The 17,442-nt window shown below is 38.6% G+C and overlaps 1 protein-coding gene and 1 pseudogene across 1 annotated transcript; both read right to left on the bottom strand.

Moving 5' to 3' along the window:
• Positions 1 to 919: 919 nt before the first annotated feature.
• On the bottom strand, positions 920 to 1,404 carry LOC114040642 (annotated as a pseudogene).
• A 544-nt stretch (positions 1,405 to 1,948) lies between these two features.
• On the bottom strand, positions 1,949 to 16,639 carry LOC114040641 (zinc finger protein 565-like). Its single transcript, XM_027858751.1, has 5 exons — positions 16,500 to 16,639; positions 15,755 to 15,848; positions 5,276 to 5,402; positions 4,455 to 4,550; positions 1,949 to 2,910 (listed from the first exon to the last, which is right to left on the bottom strand). Exons 2-5 carry the CDS (start codon positions 15,788 to 15,790, stop codon positions 1,964 to 1,966), a joined length of 1,206 nt encoding a protein of 401 aa, XP_027714552.1. The 5' UTR covers positions 15,791 to 15,848; positions 16,500 to 16,639; the 3' UTR covers positions 1,949 to 1,963.
• Between the last annotated feature and the right edge of the window lie 803 nt (positions 16,640 to 17,442).

Here is a 17,442-nt window from a genome sequence, read left to right as displayed (position 1 = left end):
TGGCAAACCATGGGGGATACTTAATACAGAAAAGACATTTTAATATATGCAATATATTTTAAAATGTTGAAACTGAATGTTCCTGTTAAATAGTATGGTTGAAAAATGGACATTCTCAATTATTCAATAGCTGAATGTAATGAAATTGACTTTGAAAAGTAACCTTTTCTATGTGAAGAGTCATCTTGATTGGTCTCATGTATTTTTAGAGATATAATCCTTTAGTGACTTATCTCATCTAGTAACCAACCTATCAACTTAATTTCTTTCAGTTACCTCCTCTCCACCGCTGCTGAATTCAGAAATCCTCTCTCACTCCTAGTTTTTGCAGTCCCATGACCGGACTTACATACAAAGCCTCTTCATAAAAATATGAAAATTGCTTTTACTGGAAACAAACTTTATTCCAGCGTCACTTATAGTATCATTTAAGTTCATGTTAACATTTACTTCTAACTTTAAAAAAATCCATTTATTCTTTTTTCTTTCTGAACTTGAAAAAACTGGGTACAAATGACTTGACTTTTTCCTCCCTGCCCGTCTTTTTAATGCCAAATACATATTATCATGAACCAGTGAAGCAGCATGAAGAAATGTTATTTGGTTGCAGTGCTTATTTAATAATCATTTGTAATGAAATAAGGGTGTAATTGGTATACTGTAACAGAACTGCAGTATAGGGTATCAGGAAATTTTTTTTTGATACTCTCCCATTCCATCAGATGATACATATACTATAATATGGTCATCTCATTTGAGAGTTCATATTACATCATAAAATAAATTAACATTTAGCTTACATGAATCAATGTATCGTAGAAACTTATTGACAATACCAGTAAGTCAAAAGTTACTACTCAAAAACCTTTATACATCAATGATTTAATCTCCTTACATTGTAGAAGCATTTGAGTACATGCTATATCTTTTATATCATCACTTGAAATTTACATGCTAGAATTGGTGACACTTCAGCTGGCACAATACTTTTTATCCCCAAATCTGATAAACCATCTTTCATTAAACCACAGGTAAATGTAAATACTTAGATGCATGATCTAAATACTGTTTTCCTAAAAACATCTAAGTCAGGAGTCAAAATTTGTTGTCCTGAAACACATAGATACCCTGATGATTTGTCCCTGGATTTATCAATTTGTTTCTAGAAAACATCGGTCCCAAAAACCTTGCAAATGAACTTCATTATATTTAATTCATCCGTGAACCTTGGAGTGTTCTTTGTAAATCTTTCTATCAAGCCTTTTCCCACTCTAAAACCCACCTTCTCCACATTAGTAATGCATCTTCCATTTTCCACCTCCCCTGGCTCTGCAAACTTGTGGACGCTGGTCACCATCTCACTGTGGAGAAGCAAGAGCTCCTCATCTGACATCACCTGCTTTCTTCCTGGGGAGAAGTCAGAACTTGAGCGAGGCTGCTGCCACGGTGGATGCTTTTGTTTCCAGGGCTGCCACCAGGCCCCACTATACCAAAGTTCCACCTTGCCAGTAACCTTTAAGGGATGCTAGCCTGGGAGCCCAGCCACAGGTGCAGCGTGAACAGAAGAAACCACCTGAATTCCTTGATGTTGAGTGAGTCCTCAATCTGAAGATCTCACATGCACAAGATTCCTCTCCAGAACGAATGCTCTGAGGCTGAGGAAATTTTGTCCTCAGTTTGAAGGTCTTCCCACATTCATTACATTATAACATTTCTCTCCTGTATGAATCCTCTAATGCAGATAAGATGTGCCTTTCTCCTGAAGGCCTTCCCACATTCACTACATTCATAAGGTTTCTCTCCAGTGTGAATTCTTTGATGTCTAATAAAATCTGAGTTATGATGGAAGGCCTTCCCACACTCCTCACTTTCATGAAGAATCTCTCCAGGAAGAATTCTGATGGACATAAAGTAGTGTTCTCAGTTTAAAGGCCTTCCCACATATATTACCTTCACAGGGTTGCTATCCAGAATGAATTCGTTGATGCTGAACAAGATATTTCTTCAGTGTGAAAGTTTTCCCACACTGATTGCATTCATAAGGTCTCTCTCCAGTATGAATGCTCTGATGTTGAGTAAGATCTACAGTCCGGCGGAAGGCCTTCCCACACACAATACATTCGTAAGGTTTCTCTCCTGTATGAATTCTTTGATGTGGAATAAGTTCTGAGTTGTAGTGGAAAGCCTTCCCACACTCCTTACATTCATAAAGAATCTCTCCGGTATGAATTCTCTGATGCACAGTAAGACGTGCCTTCATCCTAAATGCCTTCCCACATTCACTACATTCATAAGGTTTCTCCCCAGTATGAATTCTTTGATGTAGAATAAGTGCTGAGTTGTAGTGAAAAGCCTTCCCACACTCCTTACATTCATAAAGCATCTCTCCAGTATGAATTTTCTGATGCACAGTAAGTTGTGCTTTCCTTTTGAAGGCCTTGCCACATTCACTACATGCATAAGGCTTCTCCCCAGTATGAATTCTCTGATGCACAGTAAGATGTGGCTTCCTCCTAAAGGCCTTCCCACATACAGTACATTCATAAGGTTTCTCTCCAGTATGAATTCTTTGATGGCGAATAAGTTCCGAGTTATAGTGAAAAGCTTTCCCACACTCCTTACATTCATAAAGAATCTCTCCAGTATGAATTCTCTGATGCACAGTAAGTTGTGTCTTACTCCTGAAAGCCTTCTCACATTCAGTACATTCATAAGGTTTCTCTCCAGTATGAATTCTTTGATGTAGAATAAGTGCTGAATTGTAGTGAAAAGCCTTACCACACTCCTTACATTCATAAAGAATGTCTCCAGTATGAATTCTCTGATGCACGGTAAGATGTGCCCTCCTTCTGAAGGCTTTTCCACATTCACTACATACATAAGGTTTCTTTCCATTAAATTCTTTGCTCTCTGAAAGAAAGAATAAAGAGCTGATTAACTGCCTTCCCCCCACCCCCCTTTTCCCAAGGTTCCTGATGGCTCAAAGGTTTTAGAGCTATTCTCTTGCCTTCCTACTTGAGAGAGCTACTCTCACTGATCTTTCACTAAGGATCAGTTTATCTTATGTGAAAGTATGAAGACTCAAAGTTAACATATGTAAATGAATTGATGGGATGAAATTACCTGGAAGATGAATAAGCCCTTACTCTACTCTAAATGGCTGACATATGAATGCAATAAGGAAATGAAAGACTATCCATACAAAGTAGATGATTTGAGAGCTTGCAAATATATCCTTACAGTATCAGGTGAAAATAGAAAGGGAAAACACTTAACACAAAAAAAAATAGGAGAACTGATGAGTTAGGAGTGAGGAGGAGAGATAGAAAGAGAGAGGAGGTAAACAGAATAAAGAAGTATGAGGAAAGGAGGTAATATCAGGAATTGTTGCCATAAATTTTCTCTAAAAATACAACATATCTACTTTGTAAGGAATTGATTCAAATTTGTAAGAATAAAATTCAATTCCAAAAAGGTAAATGATCAGGACGTACAGGTATTTTTTAACAAAATAAATAATTAATAATTACTAGAAACATTACTCAAACTCCAGTAATCAAAGAAGTAAAAATGAATACAATTTGGAGGTATCACCAAATAGCTATCAGATTAGCAAAGATACTTTAAAATAATAAGAAATTTTGGAAGTTATATAGAAATAGGTACTTATTAAGCTGCTACTGTAATTTTTTTCTGAAAAGCAACATAGTAACTTAAGCTAGATCTCCAAAACTGTTCATATCGTTTGATCCAATAATCACACTACTAGGTTTACATCCTCAAAATGTTATTGAAAGAAAACAAAGATCTGTCTCAAAAAAATACAAGGCAGGTTTTTGTGAAATAGCAAAATACTGAAAATCTACAGGTTCAACAATGGGGTTACGGTTAAACAAGTCCTGTCATATGAACATATTACTATACTTGTATGAACATAATTTCAAAGCATAAAGAAAAATAGAATGACATAAAAGGCAGACTAAAGAAAGGGGAATTAGGTTATGATTAAGTATTTTAAAAAGGAACAGGAGCAAAACAACATAATCATAAAAACAAGACAGAAGAAAATATCAGAAGGAGACTCAGAAGTGAAAAGGGCATATTGTTAATATCTTAAGTAATGTGTTTATTTTAAAAGGGAGAATGAATCAATGGAAACGAGGTAGGAGAATGCCTGCTTAAGATAAGACAATTTTCAGTGAACATAAGAGAAATACCTACCCCGTTCCTCAGAAAACTTTCTTTTAGAGTGGAGGTACATGTGAGCAAAGAGATGTATAAAAAATTAACTTCTTGAGTTAAAAAATGAAGTTTTCAATTCTCAGCTTCTCTCACCAGGCCAGAGAGGCTTTAATAAGACCACCTTGCTCAACATTTTATAAAAGCTTTGACCTACAATGACCAACAGAGCTGTATTTTGCAGTGACCCATCTGCTTGGTTTTTATGTAGTCACCTGGATAGCTGCTTCTTGGGATATCTGCCCCTGGTATCCAAGATGCTTCCTTTCTTTCCAATTGGTAGATCACATCTGGTTTAGAAACTGCAAATCCTGTTAGTTGAAAATGAAAAAATGCTAGAAACAGTTATCTCAGAATTCCATCATAGAACTGACAGATGAAATACTCCTTCAAACTCTTAGTAGAAAGGTAGGGGAGTAAAGGGAATGTATCACAGGCACAGGCACTAGTTAATTTTGTGTCATTTTATTTTTTCAACCAGGCAGGGCTCAATGGGCTGTTTGGAGGGAAAGGTAGGGTTCTCATTTTTTTAGATGGGACAGGGGACAGGGAAGGAAAAAAAATGACATTTTTTTTTTTGAAAAAGCATCCATGAAACAATAAAAGAATTAAAAAGTGGTTCAAGCTTCTTCTCTATGGGGGAAAAAAAATAGACATGCTAGAAAGACCCCAAAGATAGTTACAAAGGACCACTAAAAGATATTCTATATGATGTGGGAATGGGTTATAGAATGGGACTTAGGAAAAACAGTTCATTTGACTCACTCCCTGCTTAGATGATACACTGAGGTTAAACAGAAAATTGTGGATTTGAAGCAACAGAGAGGGGATGATACATTCTCAAGGATAACAAGTAAAGACATTCTTTCCTGGAAACAGGCAGCACAAGTACTCTGTCTCTTGGCAACAAAAGGATTAGGAATACTTTCCTCTTGTATGCCAAAAGATATACTCTTATATACCAAAGAGTAAACTGTTAAGATCCTGAAAGTCTCTATAGTATATATCAAGACTCCAAAGGGGTAGCTGCTCTTACCCAAAGAGACCAAGTTCCTATAGTTCTCCAGCATCACATCCTTGTACAGTGTTTTCTGAGATGGGTTCAAATGCACCCACTCCTCCCAAGTGAATTCCACAGCCACATCCTTGAATGTCACCAATTCCTGAAACACCAAAAATATTCGTGCTTACCCAGGTATAACTCTAAATTTTTTTTTTTATTTTAGGCTTAAATACTAAAACTTAAATACACAAAAGAGAAAAGAAAAATAAACATTATAAGCTTAAATATTGAAACAAATACAAAATAAGAAACAAAAAGTATGTTATGTGCACAGCAAAACATAACAGGGGATTCAAAATACATAGGAATAAATTTCCATTTCAGGAAAGCCTATATAATAAATACTATGTGTTGCGTTGAGAGCTTTCCATCTTTTCTTTGCTTCCTTGTAAGATTTCTTTCGTTCTCTGTTGTGCATTTTTTACTTTGTCCTTTTATCCCCCGTTCCTCCCCACCCAAGGCTACAATGAAGCACTCATATGTAGATATAGATATAGATGTAGATACATATAGATACATATATAGATACATATATACATATATAGTACACAAATATATATACATATATATATGTACACACACACACACACACACAGACATATACTTGCCCTGACAAATTCTACTCCTGATCTTTGTTTTTATGTTTGTGCATCTCTTATTTCCTACCCCTCCTGACTCCTCTACTTGTACCTGCTACCTTGCCCTCCTTTACTTAACCTGCCCCCCTCCAGGAATCCCTCCCTTATCCTCCCCATTTCCATTAATCTAAATTCCCTTCTATACCTCCCTTTAACATATTTCCTCACCTTCCCCTCTAGAGATCCCTCACTTATCCCCTCCCCTCATCCCCTAAGCATTTTCTTTCTGAATTTAGAAGTTTGTTTTTTTTTTTAGGCAATTGTGGTTAAGTGACTTGCCCAGGTCACACAGCTAGTAAGTGTCAATTGTTTGGTTTGAGGCCGGATTTGAACTCAGGTCCTCCTGACTTCAGGACCAGTGCTCTATCCACTGTGCCACCCAGCTGCCCCTGAATTTAGAAAACTTTTATACTCTTCAAGATATATTTCCAATGAAAGCAGGTTTCTAGAACTAACTGCCCTCCTCCCCCATCTAATTCCTATGTATCTGTTCTTCCTCTCACACCTCATTTGTATAAGATAATTACTCTTTTTAGCTTTTCCTAAATGGTTTTACTTTTTAAAGTCATATCACACTAAGGTCTACCTCAATCATTCTTACAAACTATCCAATTACAAATGACAATCTTAGACATATGTTTTACATTTTACATACATAAAAGGTAAACAGACTGTCTTTGTAATTAGTCTTTGGTATGTGTCTTATATTTCTCTTGGCTCCTGTATGTCAAATCTTCTAAGTTCAGAGATTTTTTTTTTAAACAAAGTCCTCAAAGTCTGACAATTCATTAAATGTCTATTTTTTTCTCCATTCAGGATTATGCTTACCTGTGCTGGGTATATTTTTGGATGGAACCCCAGTTCTTTTGCTCTTCATTAAATAGTGTTCCAAGACCTGTGGTCTTTTAGTGTCACCATTGCTAGGTCTTGTGTGTTTCTAATTGTAGCACTGCCATATTTTCTTTCCTGTTGCTCATATTTTATTCTTCAGCTGGGAGTTTCGAATTTGACTATAACATTCCTATGGGTTTTCCTCACAGGATCTCTTTCAGGGGCTGATCAGCAGATTTTTTTCTATTTATACTTTTCCCTCTTGTTCTAATGCTTCAGGACAATTTTCTTTAATTATTTCTTGTATTATTATATCAAGATTCTTTTTTTGATCGTAGCTTTCAAGTAGTCTGATTATTCTTAAGTTTTCTCTTCTTGATCTGTTCTCCAGATCAGTTGTTCTTCTTATGAAATGCTTCATATTCTCTTCTATTTTTTCACTTTATATTTTGTTTTATTATTTCTTGATTTCTCATAACTTTGCTGGCTTCTCCTTGTCCGATTCTGATTTTCAAGAAATCATTTTCTTCCTTAAGATTCTGGATCTCCTTTTCTAATTGGTTGACTTCCTTTTCATAATCTTCGTGTTTTTCCTGGATTTTTTTTTTTTTTTAGTTTTCCCTTAGTCTCTCTTATTTGATTTTTTAAGTCTTTTTTAAGTTCTTCTATGAATTCTTTTGGGGCAGGTGACCATTTGACATTCCTCTTTGGGGTAGAAGAGGGTTTCTTTGCTTCAGTAGCCTCCTCTGTAAACAAACTTCTATTTTCTCTATTCCCATAGTAACTCTCTATGGTTGGATTCTTTCTCCTTTGCTTGTGCATTTTTAAAATTTGCAGTAGCCTAGTTTCTGTAATCACCTCTAGTCCTGGGGTACGGGGGATGGTGTCTCTGGCCTCAGATCCTCCATTCAGTTCTCCCCTCTGTCCTGGAATTGAAACCAAGACCTCCAGCCTTCTTGTAAGTGACCACAGCCAGTATCCCACTGCTTCTGCATTCACCTGGCCTGTGCTGGTTCCTTCTGGCTCCCAGATGCATCTCCACAGCACGGCTGGGTCTGGCGTTCCTTATTAGCAGACCTTCCCTCAATCTTCTCCAGCTCAGACACTTAACTCCCCTCACTGTCCCAGGGGTAAAAGTTCCTATAGCTGAGGCTGAGGCAGTCTCCCAACACAGCTAGCCCCAGGGCTTGCTGCTTGTTATTTAAGTGAACCCTAGCCTGGCAGTGTTTACTCTTCACAAACCTCATCCCGGGATTTTTCTTCAGATCTTCTCCAATTGTCTCAGGAGGACCCCTGTTCTGTCCTGACTCTTATTTATTTTTACTGCTCTATGTTCTCCTGAGGTGCTATTTTATCACTCTTGAAGGGGAAAATCTTGAGAGCTTGGAATTTTCTGACCTACTCCGTCATCTTCCCAGAATCTTTTTCAGCTTTGTTTTGAAGTTCTAATGTAAGCTCATTGACAGTAGGGAAAGCTTCACTTAAATATCTGCAACCCAGTACAGTGCCTAGTACATAGAAGGCACTTAAGAATTCCTCTCCCATTAGACTGCAAGCTTTTTGAGAGCAGGAGCTCTTTTCCCTTCTTTGTTTCCTCAGCACTTAGCACAATGCCTGGCAAATAGCAGGCACTTAATAAATGCTTATTGTTGTTAATGGATCCAATGACATCAATTTAAACTATGGTTTTGTACAATATGCACCCTGGCTCCTACTTCTGTCCTCTGAGCTAAAGCAGTAACATGACTACTTCCTGGAAAATGAAATAGCTGGGAAGAGCTATCATGTGGCCCTAAGTCTGCTCTTGCAGGCCAAACATCCCCAGTTCCTTCCACCAACCAGCCTGGTCTCTTCACCTCTAAAGTAGCTGCCTTCCTCTCTTCACTCAATCATAGTGCTTCTTAAAATGTGGTGCTCTGAAATGAATACAATTGTGTTCAATGCTCTTGGAGTCATGAGAGCAAAGGTGAGCATAAGGTACTACTATCTCCTGTCTTCAACAATACATGAAAAATTTTTTTACAGCTGGAAAGGGTGTTAAAGGATCATTATTTTCCAACTCACATATTGAGAGTTGCAAGAGACTTTAGAGTCCAACTTTCTCATTTTACAAATTAAGGAAGTGAGGCCCAGAGAGGGAAAGTAATTTGCTTAAGGTCCAAAGGGGAATAAACAGCAAACCTGCATTTGAACCCAGGGCTTCCTGACTTCAAAGTCAGAGCTATTTTCACTATATCATGTTGCCATACCTTTTCTCTGTAACTAGAACAAGGGCACAACTAAATTTATACACAAAAACATTCATAAGAGCACTCTTTGGAGCAGCAATGAAACAAAAACAAATTGAATTCTCATTAATAAAGAATGGTAGGAAAAAAGGCATATGAATACAATGGACTAATATTATTCAGTAAGAAATGACAAATATGAGAAATTCTGAGCAGTATAAGATGCACATTAACTGATGCAGTGTGAAATAAGCAGAGCCAATGGAACTATAAAATATATAACAATATACTTTTTAAAAAAAAAATAGAAAAGATGCTGAACTTTAAGTAAATGAAAAGATATTACAACTTCTCATAGCAGAGAAGAGGGAGACCACCAAAGGAGAATATTGTATGAATTATCAGGTAAGTCACCATAATGGTCATTTCTGTATAAATTTTTCTTTGATATAAAGCAGGGCAAAATCTAGCCTGTGAAGTTGAGACTTTTTCCAGAAATGACTAGTGAAAGAGCAAAAAATATTACAGAAAAAAAAAAAATACAGTCTTTTCTAATTGCTCCTTAACCACTCATTTGGTAAGGCAGTCGAGGAATTTGCCAGAATTAGAAGTCACTGGTCTAGGCTTTGCAAAATCCACCCTGTTTTTTGAAACCTGGCATATGTCCCCTTTTCTAGTACTGTGGCAGCTCCTCCATTCTCCAAGATCTTTCAGGGACACATAAATTTCCTACACAAACACAGTATACACTCCCATCAGAACAGCTGGATCCTGTCTATCTCCTTTTACTTTTGGTATCCACTTCCTGCTGAGAATTTTTGGGCAGTCATTTCCAGTTCAAAGATTCTTCAAAGAGAAAACTAAAGCCAAGGAAGATTTTATTTGTTTAGCCTTTTTGCAGGACCCCTCCTTATCACTATCACTTCATCATGCCTAAACATCGTCCTCACTACTCTCTAATCTCTTGCTTGCCTCCAAACTAGTTTTTAAAAATCTTTTTGTGCATTTATCACCACAATCAGTACTTCTGGGGCTTTGTCATCTTGCCACAATTTTTTTTTACAATGCTTTATTTCATTTTTTATTCATACTCAGTTAATGATACTTAAAAATATTTTTAATATGATTAGTTATGCTTCAAGTCAATGAGCTATTGAGAATTACAGCCAAGTCTCAAATACAAGCACACACCTTCCAGGGTTGTTGTGAGGATCAAATGAAATATTTGTAAAGTGCTTAGCACAGTAACTGGCACATCGTAGGCACTTAATAAATGCTTGTTTTCTTCGTTCTCTCCTTCCTTCCTTCCATTCTTAAAGGATAGAAAGTTCCCTTAATCCCAAGTTCATACCAAATAATTGGTGTTACTCTAGAAGTATTTATGTATTGATTAGAATGGGGGGGGTGTTGTACTGATCTCCCATATTTCACAATATACTACCCACTTACATATGCAATTCAACCCAAGGGCCAAGTCCCCAAAATCCCTCAATGGCTTAACTTAAAAACGCATATCCAATTTATTAATCCTTTCTTTGTCGTTATGTTTTGAGGGATATAATTTTTCCTCTGAGGATTGCTTTAGCTGTAACCTAGAAAAGATGGCATGTATTTTTGTCATTATCATTGTCTTTCACACAACTATTGATTCTTTGATTTACTCTTAAACCCACTCATTATTTAGGATTTCAGAAAGAGCTGCTATAAATATTTTGTACAAAAAGGTCCTCTCCCCTTACACTTGCTATCTTTGGGATACAGATCTAGTAGTGCTACTGCTGGGTCAAAGGGTATGCACAATTTTATGTTACTGGGGGCATAGATCCAAATTGTTCTCCAGAATGGATGGACCAGTTCACAACTCTACCAACAGTGCATTAGTGTCCCAATTTTTCCAAATACGCTCTGGTATTTGTCATATTAGCAAACCTGATAACTATCAAGTGGTACCTCAGAGTTGTTTTAATTTACATTTCTCTGTTCATTAGTGATTTAGAGCATTTTTTCATATGGCTATTGATAGCTTTGGTTTTTTGTTCTGACGGCTTTTATTTTTATAAATTTGGCTCAGTTCCCTATAAATTTGATAAATGAAATCTTTATTAGACAACTTACTATAAAAAATTTTTCCCCAGTTTCCTTTCTAATGCTGGCTGCATTAGTTTTGTTTGTACAAAAGCCTTTTAATTTAATATAATAAAAATTATTAATTTTACTTCTTATGATCCTCTTCTTTAGTCATAAACTTTTCCCGTATCCATAGATCTGACAGGTACAGTTTTCCATGCTCCTCTAACTTACTGATACCACCCTTTACATCTAAATCATTTATCCATTTTCATTTTAGCTTGGTATACATAGTGTGAAATGTTGGTTTATGCCTACTTTCTATCCAACTCATGTGAGTTTTCCCAGCAATTTTTGACAAATGGGGATTTCTTACTCCAAAAGTTTGGGTCTCTGGATTTATCAAACATTATATAACTATGGTCATTTACTACTGTGTATCGTGTACCTAATCAATTCCATTGCTCCGCCACTCTATTTCTTAGTCCTTACTGGATTGTTTCAATGATTAGTGCTTTGTAATATAGTTTGAAATCTAGAACTGCCAGGCTGCCTTCCTTTACATTTCTATTCATTGATTCCCTTGATATTCCTGACCTTCTGTTCTTCCAGATGAATTGTCATTTTTTTAGCTCTATAAAATAATTTTCTCTTGGCTTGATTGGTATGGCACTGAATAAATAAACTAACCTAGACAGAACTATCATTTTTATTATATTGGCTCAGCCTACCCATAAGGAATCAATATTTCTCCAATTTTTAGATGTCTTTAGTTGTGGGAAAGTTCTTTGTAATTGCATTCATATAGTCCTTGGATGTGTCTTGACAGGGAGACTTCCCAGTACTTTATATTGTCTACAGTTATTTTAAATGAAATTTTTCCTTTCCATCTCCTCCTGCTGAGTACTGCTGGCAGGGTACAGAAATGCTGACGATCTCCGTGGGTTTATTTTACATCCTGCAGCTGTGCTGGAGTTCTTCATTGATTCTCTAGAGTAACTGAAGTACACCATCATATCGTTGGCAAAGATCGTTTTGTTTCCTCACTGCTTATTTTTATTCCTCCAATTTCTTTTTCTAGTCTTATTACCATAGCTAGTGTTTCTAGTACAATATTAAATAATAATGATGATAATGGCCATCCTGGCTTCATACCTGATCTTAATGGGGAGGCTTCAAGTTTATCCCCTGCTCTTTGTTTTAGATACATGCTACTTATCCTTTTCAAAAAAGCTCCATTTATTCCTATGCTTTCTAGTGTTTTCAATAGGAATGGGGGTTGTTTTTGTCAAAAGCTTTTTGTGCATCTGTTGACATAATCATATGACTTTTGTTGTTTTTGTTATTGATATGCTCACAGACTATGCTCTTAATCATTATCATCTCCTACGTACTATTTAATTAATGATTAGAAACTCAGACCCAGGTTCCAAAATAGCTATGGCCTAGAGCAGTGTGCACCAATGTTTCCCAAGTAACCTCCTCTTGTACCACCATAGACATAATGAGCTTTGTTCTTATGACAATCTCTGCAATGCTTCACATCACTCATAACACTTGGCATATGGTACAAATCTAAACCTCCCAGGGGACACCAAACTAAATAAACGAGGCTAAAGGTTACCATCATAATGATGGAATTAAGAAGTATGTATTAAGCTGATTATTGCAAACTGATTATTCCAAACTGTTAATCAAGCTTTTCACAATGCTGTAGGGTGGTACAACATCATAGCTAAGAAGTGCCCTCTGTCCATCTCTCCCCTTGTAGGTAATTTTTTTTTAATGGTATTAGTAATAGCTTCTAAAACTGCCCAGCTAAGCTGGGTTTTCCTCTTCACCTTATACTTTAAATACCAGATGCAATTTTTTTGTAATTAGATCCCATGAAATGACAGAAGGATCTCTGTGAGTCAACTGGTGCCTCTCCCTGAAATTACGTGTATTCTGAGTAAAGACTGAAATACTTTAAACACAAAATCTAGACTAAAGGTTGATTCTTCCCACAAATTAACACTGAAACTAGCCCAAGGAGAACCAAGTAATACAAAGGAAAATATTAGAGACCATTACAAGGTTTTTTATATCCTTCCTTCTCTGAATGCTTAATGCACCTAAGGATTCTCCTGGAAACTTAATCTGAACTTCCCTATGGTACTGACACACCAATTCAACCAGCAGTCTTAGTCCTTTCTGGTCTTGGATTATTAGGTGAGAAAGAGGGAGGCAGGCTCATGTTATCTGCCTAAGTTTTGGATTCCTGGCTCTAATACACTCAGTGTATGATTGTTGCAAAGTTGTTTCCTCTCCCTAAATCTCAGTTTTCTTATTTGTTAAATGGTATTATTAACACCTATCAGTTTTTTCTTTTTTCCTTTTTTTTTTAAGGCAATTGGGGTTAAATGACTTGTCCAGGGTCACAGAGCCAGTTAGTGTCAAATGTCTGGTCTGATGCCAGATTTGAACTCAGGTGCACCACCTCGCTGCCCCCTATCAGTTTTTTTCGAGGAAATTAAATCAGGATATATTTGATGCTATTACTCTACTTCCTTTGAAACAGCAAGAGCAGCACTGACCATACAGTAGCTTTGAATGGTTGAACAAATGAATACATAAAAGTTGGGTGAAGAAGACACAAAGCACTCAGGAAGCGAAGAAGGTCACTTAGGAGGGCTGTGTCGGGTCACAGAGAGCTTGACTGCAGGGTCAGAGTCACTGAAAGGTTCATATGACTGGAAGTTTATACACCTGTGAGGAAATCTTGGTGCTCTTCCTCTGTGTGGATCTTGGCTCTGTCACTTCCACTGTCAGAGCCTTAGCTTGCTCTTTAGTAATCTCCAAGTATTTATTAAGTGCTCACCGTGTGAAGGGCACTATGCTAGGTATAAAGGTCATAAAGGAAGATAAAATATTTCCTAACCTCTAGGCGTCTACACTCTTTGGGTGGAAACAAAATGCACACAAATAGTATCATAAATACAAAAAAAACACAAAACGTGAAGCAGAGAAAAGATAGCAGAATAGAGGGAGGTTCTTCAAATTTTTCCAAAATTCCTCTCCTAAAAACTTTAAAATAATGCATCAAATTAAATTCTGGAATAGCACAGCCAATAAGAGATCACTATGAGACCTTTTTTCAGCCCAAGACTATTTAGGTTGTCAGGAGTGGCCTGTGACATTGGGATGGGGACTGGCCTAGAGCACACAGGGCGGGAACACTAGCTGTGGGCCTTGGCGATGATAGAAGTTATGACTGCAGCAGCAGCAGCACAAAGTTTTTCTGATACAAGCCCCATTTCTAAAATATATTGGGAAGTGAGCCAAATTTATAAAAATAAGAACCATTCCCCAATTGGAAAATGATCAAAGCATATGAACAGGCACTTTTCAGAAGAAATCAAAGCTATCAATGGTCATATGAAAAAATGCTCTAAAGCACTAATAATTAGAGAAATGCAAATTAAAACAACTCAGAGATACCACTTCATACCTACTGGATTGGCTAACATGACAGAAAAGGAAAATGATAAACCAGGTAAGCAATGTGGGAAAATTTGGACACTGATGCACTGTCAGCGGAGTTGTGAACTATTTCAACCATTCTTGGAGAATAATTAGGAACTATGCCCAAATTGTCCACACCCTTTCATTTAGTAATCCCTTTATTAGGCCTGTATCCCAAAGGAATGAAAGAAAAAGGGAAAGGACCTAAATGTACAAAAATATTTATGGCAGTTTTTTTTTTCAGTGGCAAATAATTATAAACTGAGTGGATGTTCACCAGCTAGGGAATGGCTGAACAGGATTTGGTGTATGATTATGATAGAATACTATTGCACATGAAGAAATGATGAGGGCAGTGAGTTCAGGAAGACCTGGGAAAACTTTTATGAATTGAGGCAAAGTAAAGTGAGCAGAATCAGAACACTGCACACAGTAACAGCAATACTGTAACAATAATCAGCTGTGAGAGACTCAGCCATGCTTAGCAATACAATGATGCAAGACAATTCCAAAACACTTATGTTGAAAAATGCTATCCAACTCCAAAGAAAAACCTGATGGAGTCTGAATGCAAATTGAAGCATAGTTGTTTTTTTTTTTACTTTATTTTTCTTGGTTTTTTTGATGTGTTTCCTTTCACAAGATGACTAAGATGAAAATGTTTTGCATGACTGAACATCTATAAACATATCAATTTGCTTGCCTTTTCAACAAAGGAGAGATTTTAGAACTCAAAATTTTACAAAACAAATACACATTTTTACATGTAAATGGAAAAAGATAAAATATTAAAGAAAAAAATACTGAAGTATCAAAAAAACCAATATAATGATGTATGAAAATTCCAAAGAACTCATGAAGAAAAATAAAAAGAGAAATGATGAACTCAGGGAAGATGAACATATTTTTTTCACTTTCTTTTCATGCATAATGGGTAGCCTATTGCTTATCTCCTCAATGGGTGGGGGAGGGGCTGGAGGGAGAGAAAGATTTTGGAATGTTTAAATGAAAAGTAATTTTTTTGGCGGGGGGGATAAATAGCTGATCTCTATGGTCTCTTTTAGCTTAAAATATAGGATTCTCTGATGTCCACAATTTCTAGAGTTGTAGCATATGGGAAAGAAATGCATCCCATGGTTTTTAGACTCAGATGGTATTTCTGGAAACAAGAAAATGGCACTCACCTTGCAGGCCCTGGCTGTGAGGAGTACAGGAGCCATTTGTCTTCCTCAGCGCTCCCACTTACTGGGGAAGAAAAAGAGGCCACCGAAGGTAGAGCTGTGGGGGGGGAAGGAGAAGCAGGAGAATGAGGGGTCACGCTGGGGGTCTGCCCTGCTCAGACCAGACATTCCCACTTCTCCACTGTGGGGAGATCAGGGAGAGGGGCAGGGGCTGGGGGCGGGGCAGAGAGGGGGCCAGAAGGTAGCGGTCATTCTCTCCTGGGGGGTGGGGGGGCGCTGTCTTTGGGCCAACGTCTCTTAAGAGACAACACAGGAGAGCAGACAAACATGGCGCTTTTGGGAGGATAGCACGGATCATCCTCGGCATCAGAGAAGGCTTCCTGGAGGGGTGGTACCCAGGAAGGGTTCTGGAAGAAGAGGAGGATGGTGGGAGGAGATGAGGCCTCAGTGCAGTCCGGACAAAAGACCGGACATACACCAGGAGTTCAATCCCTAAGACTCTTTGCTATGGAGGAAGGATTGAGCCCTGGAGGTTCGAGACTTGCCCAGGGGTCATACGGCAAGAGTGTGTCTGAGGATGCATTTGAATCTGGCTCCGCCTCCACAGTCCACCTCCCCCCGCCCCCAACCCCGTAGCCGCCACTGCGCGTGCGCCTCTCGCAAGGCCACTGTAAGCGCTTGAAAGGCTTCCGCCGCCCTCTGATGGACGCTCAACTAGACTCCCCCCGGTGCTCCAGCCCCGCCGCACCCGAAAAACCGGCCTTCAGATAGGTTTGGCCCCGCTTTCAGCTCCGGCTCATCCCGTCACAAGTTGGTTAAGGACTGAGAAGAGGAAGCGGCTACAAGAAACCCTGGAATAGGGCGAGGCGGAAGTGACGCAAAAGAGAAGGTCCATCCTTCTCCCTGAAGCTTGGGAAACGTTCCCAGGGCGAGCATGGCCTTCTGGGAAACGTAGTCTGAATGCTGCTGTATCCTCTGCGCATGCCTAGGACTCCAGCACCTCTTTGTCTGGAATGTGGTCCTGCCTCGCTGCCTTGCCCCTCCCTTCCCGCCTTTTCCCGCTTGGAGCCCGTCCCCTCCGCTCCTCACGTTATCTCTTGCTTGGTCTTCCCAGCCCAAATGCCCACGGGGAGTCACGAATCGTGGGGTCTCGTAACTGGAGGGGCCGCTGGGCTCCTCGAAATCCAGTCTCTCCCACCAGCTGCCTGTCCACTCCGGCAGCCTGCCAGCAACAGTCAACAAGGTCTAATTAAACGCTTCCTGTGTGCTGGCATCTCCCCAGAGGCAAGGATGAGACCAGGAAGGGAAGCAGTCTCTGAGGAAGAGAAGCAGGAGTTGTCTGGTGGATGCCCAGGGCGCTTGCTCACCTTGGGGCTTGGAAAGGAGCTGGAGGTGAGGGCAGGCAGAAGAGGTCAAGAGGACGCCAGCCAACAGCTGGAAAAACCACGGACAGCAGAAGAGTTTGCTTTGGTTTGGATTTTTTTTTTTTTGAAAGCTATATTGGGAAAAAGCTGGTTGATTGATTGTTGTCCTGCATACACAAAGAGGACCAAAATGACATTACTGTGTCAGGTGAGTGTACGGAAGGCCCACGTTTGGGGCACAAATAGTCCATATGAACATTTAGAATGGAGGTGTCTGAATTTAGGCATCTCATTTATTTTGTGCTAACTGCAAGTCTGCTTTGCACA

This window comes from Vombatus ursinus, unplaced genomic scaffold (genome assembly GCF_900497805.2).
Source record: "Vombatus ursinus unplaced genomic scaffold, bare-nosed wombat genome assembly UNPS02013930.1, whole genome shotgun sequence".
In the NCBI taxonomy this organism is placed as follows: Eukaryota; Metazoa; Chordata; class Mammalia; order Diprotodontia; family Vombatidae; genus Vombatus; species Vombatus ursinus.
Note: the sequence above shows the minus strand (reverse complement) of the source record. Positions and strands in the feature narration are given on the sequence as shown.

Excerpts from the sequence above, each read along its gene's own strand:
- LOC114040641 (XM_027858751.1), bottom strand. The coding sequence starts at position 15,790 with ATGGCTCCTGTACTCCTCACAGCCAGGGCCTGCAAG. Across the intron at positions 5,403-15,754 it reads TCACAGCCAGGGCCTGCAAG|GAATTGGTGACATTCAAGGA; the intron begins GTGAGTGCCATT and ends TTGGTGTTTCAG. Across the intron at positions 4,551-5,275 it reads TAGGAACTTGGTCTCTTTGG|GATTTGCAGTTTCTAAACCA; the intron begins GTAAGAGCAGCT and ends TTCAACTAACAG.